Source organism: Ostrea edulis, chromosome 4 (genome assembly GCF_947568905.1).
Source record: "Ostrea edulis chromosome 4, xbOstEdul1.1, whole genome shotgun sequence".
NCBI lineage: Eukaryota > Metazoa > Mollusca > Bivalvia > Ostreida > Ostreidae > Ostrea > Ostrea edulis.
The window spans coordinates 15737748-15751241 of record NC_079167.1 but is presented as its reverse complement, the minus strand read 5'-3'; the positions used below and the strand labels follow the sequence as shown (position 1 = coordinate 15751241).

General features: G+C 36.3%; 1 protein-coding gene across 4 annotated transcripts in view; it reads left to right on the top strand.

Moving 5' to 3' along the window:
* Positions 1-225: 225 nt before the first annotated feature.
* LOC125669481 (nucleolar protein 4-like) overlaps positions 226-13494 on the top strand; it is a 50090-nt gene continuing 36821 nt past the window's right edge. Inside the window, exons 1-2 of one of the 4 annotated variants that reach the window (XM_048904011.2) lie at positions 226-850; positions 9137-9280. In XM_048904011.2, coding sequence (XP_048759968.1) covers positions 557-850; positions 9137-9280 — 438 coding nt within the window. In that variant the 5' untranslated portion in view covers positions 226-556. The remainder of the gene's footprint in view (positions 851-9136; positions 9281-13494) is intronic. The other 3 variants (XM_056162060.1, XM_048904009.2, XM_048904010.2) reach the window with 3 other exon arrangements.

Genomic DNA, 13494 nt, shown 5'->3' with positions numbered 1-13494 from the left:
GAGCAAACAGCGATCAATATCGGTCCTCCGACAGTGTCTATATGGGATTGCTTTATCCTGTTCATATTACAAAATACATATCAGTTCTGGGCACATTTTACAGATGCCGATGTAATAACACAAATATTTTTACTCTAAAATGCACGAAAGAAATATAAAGCCACTCAGATACCATATCTTATTTCTTATATATTCTATTGATAAAAATATACAGTAATTCACATATCGGACGTCAATTCTATTTAGCTGTGTCCCGCCTTCTCATTTTCACCTTCGCCGTACTCGAGAACAAACCTCGTACTGCGTATGCCGCCACGTTTATTCCCGAACGGGACCTTGTTTCTCTCGTTTTTGATTGGTTGAGTTGATTTGTCACCTCTGTCCCGCACTTTTTCCAACGTCCTAATTAGTTCTGTCGGATGTCTGGATGTGACAGCTTAGAGCAGGCTGTGAATTTGACGCGTGCTCACCGTCCAAAGTCAACGGGAATTCTTCTAAATTAGAAACTTGCCGTATATAATTCTCTCTCTGTCCTGCCTGGTGACAAAGTAGCAAAATGTCGTCTGCTGCGAGGGATGTTGACAGCTCACGGTGCTCCGTTAACAAACGGGAGATGTTTGAGACTTTCCAGACTTGGGCCCTCCAAAATTATGGGGACAGTGGTAAAACGAAGACGGTGACCCGTAAAAAATACGACCGGATTGTGAAAATACTGACTGGCGAGGAACCATCGACTGCAGACAATTCTAAGTTCAGATTTTGGGTGAAAGCTAAAGGATTTCGTTTGGGACCTTCCGAAAATACGGAAAGAGGATACAAAAGAACGATTTATGTTCCTACAAAACCTGTGGTAAGACATCATGACAGATTCATCTTTATTTTGTTCAAATAATTTTAATGAGTAAAAATATACAGACAAGTATGAGTACAAAAATTTGGCCCCGTCGCAACAAGGACATCCTGTGTCGGTCGTTCATACGTACACAGGACGTGTTCCTGCACTTCCTTGTTATAATTGAGTGGATACAGTATCCCACTTAAACTGTACCATCACCAAGTACTTTTACATTCTATAAATAAATCTGTATCTAAAACTTTTTTCCTCAAGTGTCGGACTAAATGAGAGTATGCAAAGATACATCTGGTTGACTTTATATAGACTTCTTACTTCTTCATTCAAGCAATGGAGTAAAATTATATTGCTCGTTAATTATGAGGTATGGTTGAGAAATCCTAAAGATTTACAGTCATGAGCAAGTTTTCTTCAGTTGTTAATAATGTATTGATTAGATGTCGTGAAGAGATTCTGGAAATACGCCTAAACTTTATTTAATTCTACACATTTAATTTTACACATTGTACATCTTTATTCAACGAAGAATTAAATTTCAGGGAGAGAACTGAAATTTAAACTTACAGGACAATACATGGACGAGTTCTGTCAGAAAGACTTGTGTCAGAAAGAATTCCTCCGCACGACTGCCGAAATTAAGGCAGAAAGAAAATCCATGAGTTGGAATTGGCCTACAACGGGAAAGTCTAAATACATTATCTGTCTTCAGGCATTGACTGTAGGACAGAGAGCCGGTGTTAGGGCCCTAACACCACATTGATTTATCAACAGAAAGCCGCAGATTTCGGTTCTTCCCTGTCAAGCCTTGCGTCCTCACTAGCCAAATTATAATATATATAACATTACGTTTGGCGACCAATTTTGTTAAAATAATTTCATTTGATATGGAGAAGACGAGAGAAAACGGTAATTTATGACGATTCGTTGGTCTGCTGCGGTCATTGATTTCATGATATATACTGAATTTACTGCTACCAGTTTTTTTTTTGGACCGGGATGTGCGAAAGGGACTTATAATAGAGAGCAGGTGGTCTGACTGTGCCGTAATTTGTTACATCTTCTTTGCAAACAGCTTATTAAGTCCCACTGTTAGATTTACTCGGCTGCTATGATTGTGAAAGCCTCGCGGTGACAATGTGTAAAGTAATACCCCAGATTCCAATTACTGACCACGTCTGGGTATTGGACTTTCATCCCACCATCACGAGTCAAAACTCGGTTCCAGGCGACAAAAGCATGTATTAGCTTTAGGTAAGCTTTTGTCAGCTTCGCCAGGTAGATATCAGACGATTCTTGGGAGATCTGTAACAAGATCTTGCGCGACATGGTATCCATGGTAACAGGAATGATGCACACAACTATCAGATCGGGTGGTTTCGCGTTGCCTTTAATTAGCGGAATGACAATATTTTTCTTCATATTATAACTGTGGAGTGATGGTCTTTCACGAGTAATCGCCCAATCAATGACCATAATGACCACAGGTGCTCATACGACATGGCTGTCAGCGGCAGGCCAGCGTTCACCCTCTGCTTGTGATATACACTTAGCAGCTCGACATGACGGTGTTGCATGACGCTCCGTGTAAACCAAGAAACTAAAAACGTAAATTGTTTTTATTCCAATTTGAAACAAGGCGTGGTCGGATAAGTTTCTTATGGCGTCATCGGAGATTTTGACCTTATCATTTGTTTAATAATCATCCTCGTCATTTCAGCGACTCAATCAACCTAAAACACTTGCGTAGAAAAACTGTCTGTTTGTGGATAGAACTTTAAATTAATTCAAAGAAGAGATGATTAATTCAAACAAGAGATGAAGCTTTATTAACAGTTATGCTTTTCAATTGTTTAACATTTCATAGTTTATTTAAACAATAGAATTCTTTCTTTGTTGTTTTATCGGGCGATGAAGGTAGCAAGCATTGCATAAAAAACCCATAGCAGGTTTTGTAAAAAGAAATTTGCAATGATTGCTACCTTCATCACCCGATAAATCAACAAAGAATGACATTTTATTGTATATATATTTATACATTTAAAAAAATATATAAACTAGATATAAGTACTGAAATATCATATCGTTGACCATTTCGTGATTTTAAACGGAACAGACGACGATGGTGTAGATTTATAGAGCAGACTGCCCAGTAGGGGCCCTGCTACACTAGAACGGAACAGCCAATGCACCCTTTCACTTTGACGACGCTCCATATTTGGTAATGATTATGCAGACAGGTGGTACTAAAAAACCGGATCGAACTAGTCTGCAACATACCTGTATTCACAATCGTAACTACTCGGCTATTTCCGTAACCGGTTACGGAAAAGGACGAGCGCATGATCCGATTGCTGTATTCATTGTGTATGGTGAAAACAATGCCAATTTCAAAAGAAATATAAGAAGCAATGCCAATATCAAAAGAAATATAAGAAGCAATGCCAATTTCAAAAGAAATATAAGAAGCAATGCCAATATCAAAAGAAATATAAGAAGCAATGCCAATATCAAAAGAAATATAAGAGACGCAAACAAATGGATATATTTATTATATATATTAAATCTTGTCATTCGTCTTTAACTAAGACAATGGACTCTAAGAGCAGTACCAATTTAGGTCATGAAATTATTTTACAAGATGAATTTGCAATACTTAGAAGAGTAATTGTAAATATTTCCTCTACATGGACAGTCACCGGAAATTATAACACCCATCCGTTTCACGGAAACTCATCCAAATTTTTGTTTGGTGCAAAGTATGTTTATCTCAATGTAGTCATACAGGACCGGCAACCTTTCTTTTTATTTTCACGCGTACAATGGTGAAAGATGCATGTACAAAATGGGGTTTTATTTTTTCATTTGGCAAGACTGTGAATTTGTGGTGTTTTGAGTATATTTGACTCAATTCCGCCCCTACCCGGGGTTGAACTCACGACCTGCGGAACCAAATCCAGCATGTAACCAGCGCGCTAGACCGCTCGACCATCTAGGCATATATATATATAATCCAAATAGAAAGAGTTGATATCACACAGTCAAAATAATTCAATAAAAAAAGCATGAAAATATACAGTTCCAAAATATATTTAAATCACTAGCGCTTTCTGGATTTTAACATCCATCCTCAGGTGAATACAAATTAATAATGAATACAAAGTTGTTTATCTTAGAGACGTATTTTCATGCTTTTTTATTGAATTATATATATATATATATATATATATATATATATATATATATATATATGCACACACACACACATATATATATATATTCAGTGATAAATCTATATGCTTTGATAACGTATTATATTTCTCAATGAAAATACAATGTACCCACTTTTCCTCTTGACTTGAGGACCTATTTACCTGTACTATAGATATAAGGTATAACTGTCGGGATTAGAGGTTGTTTGTATGACGCATGTGGACACGTGAACGATGGAAGCAATGGGGAAAATTTCTGTATAATCGATGAAGCCGATTTTACTAAATATCCCACCATAATACCAACAAAACTCATAAATTCATAAACTCAGAAATATTTCATATAATCGTTTACATTATTTTGAAATGATTTGGTCACTGTCCGTAATTCTTTTTTCTTAACCATTGTAATTCTGGTATATATTCTAATATATAGTTTTTGACTGCCAAATAAGGAATATTTTCAATGTGCCATATTGTGAATTTTAAATTGACTGGTGAGTGTAAATACAGTTTACAATTTGTCATATTGTATAATTTTGTATTTACACCCAAATAGTAAATACAAATTTATAATATGGCAAATATGTTTGTCTATTTTTAATATTTCATGATTCTTAGATGGGCTCCTTCTATTTTTCTATTATAAAGTTGCTGGAATAGATGTGTACAGGGAGTGCGTTCACAGATCTTGTGTATAGAAAATGCGAGAGTGGAAATATCCATGTAGGATATTTTTAGATTTTTTATCAATAGATATTCAAATCAAATTCATAACCAGACAAATACTAATTGAAATCGAAGGAAAATGGGGCCTATATTTGAAGAAATCGTATGACAATCGGTTGGCAATCTGTACACAATGTATATGTCGTGGACAAGTTGTGATTTTGCATAATTATAACCTGATTGTTTTTTTTTAAATTACATTATACATTTTATAAACCACAAAACACAAGTTATAAACTGTACCAATTTGTATAAAATCTTTTGATTTTTTTAAAACCAAATTGATTTTAACCAAATTTTGTTCGAGTCATAATTTGCACAGATGGTTATAATTTGTGTGGGAATATGATTTGCATTTTTATGTAGTGCAGGGGAAAATGTGCAAATGGCAACCTACATAGGGCATGTACATGTAATAAAACAATACTTCACCACTTAAGCAAGTCCAATTAAAAAAGTCAATAGCGACCACCACGACCACGGTCCCATATTTTGAATACATGCTCAATTTTCTGCGAAGAGCTAGAAAGATTCAAATTAGATTCGTTGTACCTTAACTCTGATGTATTTCACGTATGTTGTCATAAACGTGTTTAGGTGCTCCAGATCCATTGTTTCATATCCAATGAAACTTGTCATAAAGAAATGACCACATCCTGTTTAACAAAATTGAAAATGTAGAATTACATATGCTTAGAAAATATATGCCCCTCTAGAGCGGCTGGATTTGGCAAACATGTAACAAAAATTGTCGTTTGTAGTGCATGTGGCAGAAAATACAAAATTTACAACCCGACAACTAGTCGCTGGGTATGGACTATAGATGATGATCAAGTCAATTGAAAATTTATAAAATTATGTTTTGTTGGAACTCTGAATATTACACATGTTGGACCCAATGACCAAATTGGTTAAGCCAAACAATCATCGGCTTTGATGTATCAGTCTCAACCGAAGGCCCAGCACTACACACGTTGTCCGAGAACTCACCGACAAATGTTCACTACAGACCTGTCATGAGAAAATGTCAATTTTAGATACAGAGTATTTCAACTGTGACTAAAGACCACCTCTCCCCCCGTGAACTTTTACAGATATTTCTGATGATGCCAATTTTGTACGAATGCTACTTACTACCTGGTGTGACGTCACCACAATCTTGGACGTTGAACTGACATGTCCAACGTTGAATTTTACAGAGTTTAATTTATAGCTGTAAGGAGTTATATACTCTGAATTACTGACAAAAATTGGAAGTCCCGTGACACCTCCATAGCGGATGGGGCTTCTCTGTGTTACAAGTTGCAAGCCACACTTATCAAATTTACGTTTCTACATTTACATTTCCAATGTTTTAGCCTTTGATATGTAATGATAGCCATTTCCTCATGAATGTGATGCAGCTGTGATCAAAGCGCGTATGAATTTTGATAGATATATACATGTAGTATGCCTATACTAACGACTGGAAAATCTTACAGAAATGAAAGTAGAATGTAAATAAGAAACAAGATACATGAGGATATGAACCACGACGCCTCACTTTCCATGACGCGCTAATACGCTTCATGAGGTATGTCGGCATAAAAAGCTTCGCAGTTCATGCCAGTAAGTATTTTCAAAATCTTAAATACAATGTAGTTTGAGGCTGAGTCCAGGGATGGGTCTGACAAGTTGGTCTTACACTCTATATTGTATGAAAGCTACTGCATACGATATCTTAAAAAGTGTGCCTCTTTTGGTTTTGTACAATTGGCATATGAAAAATCATTGATATTATGATTTTTATTTTTATTTTTTTGGTATTAAATATGTTGTCTCTGTAGAATTGAGTTTGGATTGATTTACCGTCTGTAAACATGATATTGTAAATGAAGAATAAGTATATTTCCTGATCAATGTAGCTGTCTGAAGATCAATTAGGTTCCTGTGATGTGAACATTTTTCATTGTCGATTTCTAAAAATATAATTAAATATTATGATTTTTTCTACGTTGAACGTATACTAGTTTTGTTTGTTTTTTTGTTTTTGTTTTTTTTAAGAGTCAATTAAAATTTGAAACAGGCAAATTTTATAGAGAGCACACACAGTCTTTGTGTGTGTATGTGATGTGTGTGTATGTGGTGTGTGTGTGTCAAACGAGTAGTCAAAAGTTACTTGTACAGTACCTTCAAGCTAAGGAAAGCCTTAAAATGTCAATGAAAAATATTTACAACTGTCTAAATACAGATTCTACGATTTATTACAAACAAAAAAGTTTTATTGATTCCGAATCCCGATTTTTCATGAGAAAAACAACGAGAACTGCTTGTCCTCCAGCGCATTTCGTCTTCCTTCTCGCTGAAAATGAAATCTTGCTTTTACTCTCCAAGAGAAAAGATTCAATAATACGAGCGTTAAAATAAATCTCATTTGTCTAAAAACGTGATGACTGGTGTTGGGAAATTCGACTCCAGTTTGCCGACATTGAAGTCGACGTTTCTTCTTGAGAACACTGGAGAAAGCACGTGACTACACCGTCCTGGGACACATCAAAATACAATTGTGTTGTAATTGCTTGACACCGCCATATTAGACACTATTCGGGATCTCCTAGAGCTATTCCCTTCAGAATTATGCCATTTTTTCCTTGATTTCGATTTAGAATGTGAAAACAATCTGAAGACTTGTTAAATTGTTTCAAGAGGAGATTTGTGCGAGTCTTCTTCAGCGAATTGGTTTTTATCTCAGTGTTCATTTGGTAGACCTCCATAATTATAACCTTTGGGGAAATCTATTTTCGTCATCTCAGAATAAAGATATAATGTAATTGATATTCAAATTCATTGTATCACACTGGTTTACCTGTTTACATCAAACACAAACATAAATACAACTTTCCCAACAACACGCTGTTCGTCCAGCGAGCTTTATTGTTAGGGCTTGGACTGCAATAATCTAAAAAAAAATTGTGGAAATAGGTGTACTTGTAACATTCTGGACAATCCCCACCCGTATACCATATGGGTTTGACTTTGAGTCAAAGTCAAGATAATCAGTCAATATCACACAAAATAAGCTTTCTGCTGTTTGCATCAGTCCCATTGTCTTCTGACAACTTACTTATTGTAACCAAAAATTATTACGTCCATTTTGTTTGAATTGGAATAAGAAATCTTATGTGCAGAATTTTTTTTTTAAAAATCAGAATTGAATTATTGCACGTAATTTTGAGTTCATAATTTCATTTAAAGAAAGAAATTATATTTAAATAAAAATCTGAAATTTTTCTGAAATGCATGGACATTTTTGAAACTGTTGATTGTACTTCTTTTGAAAGCAAACATGTTCCAATATCGCCTTTTTAGCTCTCCGGGACATTTCAAATTGTTACCTTATTAGCAGACGAGAAATGCAGCTGCCGCCAAAGTGACCCCGCCGAGAGCAAGCTTTCATGGTTTCAGTAGTCCAATATGAGCTTCAGCGCTCTGTCTGTCTTGACATAAGTCGACCCTATTATCCGGAATATAAGCTTTACCGCAAACTTGAGGGTGCCTTATTGATTGGGTGCTCCGAAACACGTTAATTCACACAAAATTTGCCAGTCCCTTCACAAAGTCACCAGTGAGTGGAGCCACAAAGCATCGAAACCAATTGCTTCAAGAAGCGACAAAACCATATTTTTTTGTATTTTGTGAAAAATCTAAATATCTCGTAGACAAATAAAAGAAACATAAGTAACAATTTTGATGTTCAGAATTTGCTCTAGCCTACACTATCGATTATAACATCTCGTACATTTTGTGTTCTAACCATAAAGTATCGGTTCGTTACTATTATTTTCGTGTGTCATGGGAAACTATATAAAATACCGGCACGTACCGTCTTCTTGTCAAAGATCTACAAATCAGAATTAAATTATCTGTTGTAGAGTAGAATTTCCCTATAGCTAGACCCCCCCCCCCCCCCGGAATCCTAAAGTAAGATCCCCCCCCCCCCCCCCCGAGAAACATCGCACAACAGAGCCAAAATTTATCCGTTTATGTCCCATAGTAGCAACCTCCCAGAAGAAAAAGATTATGCTATAGGTACCAAGGTATAGAAATAATATTCATTTAACTGGCGGTCGCCACTTACTGATCCGCTCACGTAGATCGCTATACTACATGTAGTATAGCGATCTACGTGAGCGGATCAAAGGATCTGATTTTAATCAGATTGCTGGCGGCCGCCATATAAATTAACTGAACAAATGAAGAATTTGTAATAACAAAGCATAGATTAATGCCATGAAAAAAGTATTTGGTGATGTTTTGATTTTTGTAAAGAATATGATAGCTAAAATCCATTTTTATTGATATGTAGACGGATCCAAACTGCAATGACACGGACAAGGATTTCAAGAAAGTCGCAAAGGTTGAAGATTTCTTCGACATTATATACAATGTTCATGTTGACATGGATGGAAGAGGTGGCAAACACGCTGGTCAAAAACGTACCTACAGAGCGGTGAGTCAGTGCATAATAAAGGGTAAGCCTGTGTAGCACTATAGGAAAAGTGTGGATTTATGTAAAATAGAGCTAAAGTGGTAAGTCAATGCAATACAATGAGTAAAGTGGTGAATCAATGGTAATAAAGGGTGAAACAGTATGTCGATGAAAAACAAAGGGTAAGGTGGTAAGTCAATATAAAACAAAGGGCATTTAGTGTAAATGTAAAACAAATGCTAAATATATCATTCAAGGCTAAAGGGATAAGTCGATGTAAAAGAAACAATAAAGCGGTAAGTTGACGAAAAACACAAGTAAAGTGGTAAATCGACTTACTACAAATGTAAAGCGGTCAAAGGATAAAGATAAAGCGATAAGTCAACTTAAAACAAAAGATAAAGCAGATGAACAAATGGTAAAAAAAAGATATTCAGTATAAAACAAAAATACAGCGGTAAGTTAATGTAAAACATAGGTAAAGCGGTAAGTCTGTATAAAACAAGGGTAGAGCGGCAAGTCTGTATAAAACAAGGATAAAGCGGAAAGTCTGTATAAAACAAGGATAAGGCGGAGAGTCTGTATAAAACAAGGGTAAAGCGGTAAGTCTGTATAAAACAAGGGTAAAGCGGTAAGTCTGTATAAAACAAGGGTAAAGCGGTAAGTCTGTATAAAACAAGGGTAAAGCGGTAAGTCTGTATAAAACAAGAGTAAAGCGGTAAGTCTGTATAAAACAAGAGTAAAGCGGTAAGTCTGTATAAAACAAGGGTAAAGTCACAAGTATGTATAAAACAAGAGTAAAGCGGTAAGTCTGTATAAAACAAGAGTAAAGCGGTAAGTCTGTATAAAACAAGGGTAAAGCGGTAAGTCTGTATAAAACAAGGGTAAAGCGGTAAGTCTGTATAAAACAAGGGTAAAGCGGTAAGTCTGTATAAAACAAGGGTAAAGTGACAAGTCTGTATAAAACAAGAGTAAAGCGGCATGTCTGTATAAAACAAGAGTAAAGCGGTAAGTCTGTATAAAACAAAGGTAAAGCGGAGAGTCTGTATAAAACAAGGGTAAAGCATTGAGACGGTGTGAAACAAAGGAACACTTGTCAGCATGAAACAAATGTTTAGCGGTAAATTGTTGTGAAACAAAGGTAAATCGTCAAATCAATACAGGACAAAAGAGAAGTAGCTGAGGCTGGGTCGGATACAGCACAGCAACGTGAACAGGGGACAAGTGTTTATTTCTTGGTATACATATATGTGACCATCTCCATCCAGTACAATACAATCAGAGCCTCGAGGGAGGAAATTAAAAGGGAATGGGAGAAGAGGTTACAAAAATACAACAAAAATTCATTTCAGAATATTTCTTTCTTTTACAATGACACTACTACCCAAGAATCCAAATTTTTGTGTAAAACGCCATTCCCTTTTCATAAAGTCATATTGTACATAAGACTTTTCAGATTTTTTATTCTTAGACCTTGTATCCAATAGGTTTTTATGCAATGTACCATTAATAAATAACGGATTAGATTTTGGATACAAGACTAAACCAGCTAACACACGAACGTACGAGGAAATCACGGAGATATTCTTCCGCCAATCTGTTGCATAGATGAACCGTGCACTTATACACTTTTATTCTAAGTATTAATGAACACACGACAATTAAAAATGCGTAATCTGAGCCACATATCAGCATGTTATTAAGGGGAAAACTCTTCAAAGAAAACGATTGTACAGCATGCATGGCGTTGTGTACTACTTAAATACTTCTACTTGGGTTAGCTTTGAGCACGTTTTTGGTCTTAAACGAGATAGGAAAATAAGTGCGGGGCGTCTAGAGTAACAGGGGGGGGGAGAGAGAGAAATAGAGGAAAGGATAGACAAAATAGGAGAGATAGAGGAAAGAGAGAAAATGGGAGGGAGAGGTGGACCCCTTGTCCACCCTCACAAGTAACCAATGTTGGTGTTTGTCGACAATTCATACATGGAATGTACATGTTTCGGTTAGCACTATCATCTATTGCGATTTGTTTTCAAACAGCCACAGTGAAAATGTAAATGGTTGATATATTAAAATTCAATTAATGAACAACAACGGGAAAATGTTAATGTTTACTGGGACCGGAAGTATCTGCATTTGTCGCATTCCATCCATAGTGTAAATCATTAGCCTAGTTACAGTTACGTTAAAGTACCCATTGGTGGATTTCAAACGAACGTCGATATTTTCTGATAACCGTCTTTGGGTTTGAGCATATTCAAACTAAATTTAAAAAAAAAATAAAACTTCAATAAAAAGATTGTCTTAAGGTTATATACTAGTTTCGTTGTGACCAATTGTTTGACCTGAAGTACAAAATGAAAATCGGGAAAATGCCTGTAGTCGTCAAAAATCTTTGTAAGGTGAGTTTTCAAAGTCTTCGATGGATTGTCATTCGCTGTAAGAATGTTACATGCTCAAGTTCACATTGTAAAATTCATCGGGTTTCAGTGTTTAGCACTATTAATGCTCCCAGAAGACAATTTATATTCTGGCTTCAGTATTCGGTGACACGCCAACTCTTTCTGTATGGGCGACTCTGACAGTGAACCAAGTCTCGCTTAATCCCGTGGAGCTCGCGATGGCATTCGGAATAATCTTCGATGCCTAGATCCGAAGATTAGTTGAAACCCGTCAAAACTTCTTTGCTCGCGGAAGTCGCACAACTTCTCCATAGCTATTTGACGAGAAAAATGTTAAAAGATGCAGGTCCCACAGAATCGATACAACGACGATAACAAGTTCCCAAGCTTCAAACGATACAAACCCTATTTTCTCGTAATTAGCAAACGAAGTTCTTCACTTCATTTTGTCGAATATGGCCCGAAAGAGAAAACCGCATTCTCTTTGTACAATTGATTCTCTGTTTACAAAGGGACAGGCTGGTTTCTTCTTGACAGAAAATGGAAGGAAACTTCACAGAGAGAAAAAAATTGTAATGGAAGTTCTGTTATCTTTCCTAATAGCAGACAACAAATCATTTTGGTATGTCCTTATTGTAGTTCATGATCACTCCGTGGTGATGATGGCTACATGATGTGGTCAAATTTTGTTTTGTTCAAATTCAGAAACATGAAGTGCGTTAAACGTTAAATAAAATAAACGATACTGATGTTTCTCAGAAAAGGGATATACATGTACATTTAATTTGAATAACATTAGGAGAGAGTTAGTAAAGGGCCGTGTGAACTCCAAGTTTTCCCTATAGATATTCTATTGTCCATGTCGGCGTATGTGACGTCACTTAGGGAGCATATTGGAATGACCATGTCTTTCTGTCCGTACTTGGACATTATTCGTCGGGACGATTTCTCAGATACCATTGATTGATTTTTTCCAGACTTTGTGGAGATGTTGTATACCATGTTCTGACCCCAGGTTAAGGTCATGTGGACAATTTCAAAATCTGGGAAAATCATATATGAAACATGTGTGAACTGTGCAGTTGAAACAGAAAAGTTCTTGACAGTCACACCTGGCATGATAATGTCTTGTGGATGCGAACTGATTCTATCTCAAGGTCATTCGAAAAATGGTTGCTTGGACATATGTATGTAGATCACTGGGAGAAAAGGTAGAAGATCCTTGTCAAGGTCGCATCTTTGGAGCAGAAAAGTTTTAGATATATATACATGTACAGTGGATGCAAAGTTGATTGATTGTATGTTGTCTAACGTCCCTTTCGAGAATTTTTCACTCATGTGGAGACGTCACCACTGCCTACAAAAATTCAGGCCTATGCTCGGCGCTTACAGCCTTTGAGCAGGGAGGGATCTTTATTGTGCGCCACATCTGCTGTGACACGGGGCCTTGGTTTTTACGGTCTCATTAAGGTCGCCTCATGTAGTCGCCTCTTACAACAAGCAAGGGGTACTGAGGAGCTATTCTAATCTGGATGCGAAGAATGTCTTGACTATTTGTGATGTCATGATTTTTGTTTTCATTAGGACTGAAAACTGGCATAACATCAATCTATTTCTTTCAATGGTTGAGGTCATAGGAATTCCATTCTTTTTGTCTAACATTGTTAGTTTGTAAACATTGATATAGATAATACAAGAATACACAGCGGGTGAATTATAAGATATAAAAATAAAATTACGTTTGCTTGTGTTTACTTGCGATGACCAATGTTATTGACAGGAAATTCACCATGTCTACAAACATTGTAGTTACACTCGAAGAGATGACCCAGT